We start from the raw sequence: 1,825 nt of genomic DNA, 5'->3' as shown, positions 1-1,825 counted from the left end.
TGGCATGGTGGTTGGGGGGTGGCTGGCATGGTGGTAGGGGAAGGGGGGCTGACACAGTGCTGGTGGTGGTAAAGGGGAAGGGGCTGGCAGGGTGGTGGTGGTGTGGGGTGTTGGGGGGTTGGTTGCAGGTGAGATGGGATGCAGAGCTCATATGGGGAGGTTTGGTGGTGTGTGCTCCCACCACCGCTCTTTTGTAGTTTGTTGTAATCATCCTGCTGAAGCTGGCTTGTGCAAATCTTTGGTCTTCCCCTACAGTAAGTCATAAAACCTTGAGTATATTTAACCTGCAAAAGGTAAGGCTTTTCCCCATAGTTCTCCTTAGGGTAATGGGAGGACACAAACTAGTGTCCTCCCGTCACCCTAAGCTCAGTATACGGCGAGCTGCTGCTCGCGGTATACTGAGACGCCGCAGCTGAAGCGGGTCCCGACAATTATGCCGGGATCCGCCCAGCTGCGTGACTGACAGCTGGCTCTGCCTATCTAGAGGCAGAGCCAGCTGTACCCGCCCCATCCGTTCCGCCAGTCAGCGCTGGCGGATCGGAGCGGGGAGGGGGGAATCCAGCCCCTCCCCTGTCACGGCTCTCTGCCGTGACAGGATCGAGAAGTGAGCGAACGCCGGTATGTGTTCGCACACCTCCCGATCTACTGAGCCGACCTGTGACAGTCTCATTGTCACAGGTCGGCTAGAACTATGAGGTGAGTGAAAAGCACTCACCTCGTAGTTCTTCTCTGTCCCAAACCTAACACAGGGCCACCCTTCAACACCTTTGAAAGTGGAACCCCCTTTAAACCCAGCATAAATAACATATTCAGTAAGCCTGAGTTTTCTAAACTTTTCTGTATCTGCATTTTACAAAGCTGCATTTAAGTCGGTCTATAGAGCAAACCCATTGTGTCTTGTTTTGTCTCCAGACCATTTACTTTCATACATCCTTGAACGATCCTAACATTGTTATTGTGGCTGAAGTGATCGCTATATCCAAAAAGAGAGATGGAACCAGGCAGGAGTTATCATGCGGTTTTGGGCTCATCCGGCTCCTTATCAACCAGCCAGATGAAGACACAGCCAGTCAAAGCAAAAGGTAAATGTAATTTCCACTATTATTTTTTTTTACATTATTTCCTTGCCTTTTAGTGTATGTATAGTCTTTTTAATGTTAGGTATACATGTAGAAAAAGTAATCTTATCAGTAAGTAGTCTATTTATAAACAATTTGCAGAGTTATTTGCCCTCTAAATCTCTGTGAATGTTTATTTTGTGCGAATAGATGCAAAAATGAAGGTTTATTTTCTTTACAAGTCTAATGTAATGTGATATGTAATACCACATTATGACCACTAGGTGGAGCGGAGAAGGATACAAAATAAATACTCTGCTTCTCTACTTCATCTAGTGGTCATGCACCAGTATTACATTAACTACATTCGAAATTACATTAGACTTGCAAAGATAATATACTGAGAATGTTTATTTTGACATCTATTTGCACAAAACAAACATTAACCGGGCAAATGGCTTTGTGAATTGTTAACAAATATACCTTGAGAAAACCCCCACTCATTTAGTATATCTCTGCAATACAAGCCCATTTTATCCCTCTAAAAAAGCAGCAAGCACAGAAAAAGACCTGCTGATCTTCCAGGAATCTTGTGAGCTACTAACTTCCTGTAGTGAACTGACAATGTTGCCTCTACTGCACTAAAATCTCAGCAGCGTTATCAGCCCTGTCCACTTATCTTCTATGGACTGCAGAGCATCTCCCTCTTGTATTATGGAGATTAGGACAAGGGGGGGGGGGGGGGGGGGGGGTTATTGCTTTTTTTT

At 45.5% G+C, this 1,825-nt stretch overlaps 1 protein-coding gene across 1 annotated transcript in view; it reads left to right on the top strand.

The window, feature by feature from the left end:
- NPHP4 (nephrocystin 4) overlaps positions 1–1,825 on the top strand; it is a 203,176-nt gene that overhangs the window by 45,756 nt on the left and 155,595 nt on the right. The window contains exon 4 of the mRNA XM_018576510.1: positions 913–1,082. Coding sequence (XP_018432012.1) covers positions 913–1,082 — 170 coding nt within the window. The remainder of the gene's footprint in view (positions 1–912; positions 1,083–1,825) is intronic.

Source organism: Nanorana parkeri, unplaced genomic scaffold (assembly GCF_000935625.1).
Source record: "Nanorana parkeri isolate BGI_ZX_2015 unplaced genomic scaffold, ASM93562v1 scaffold5, whole genome shotgun sequence".
Lineage (NCBI taxonomy): Eukaryota > Metazoa > Chordata > Amphibia > Anura > Dicroglossidae > Nanorana > Nanorana parkeri.
The sequence above is the reverse complement of the archived record's forward strand: the minus strand, read 5'-3'. Positions and strand labels throughout refer to the sequence as shown.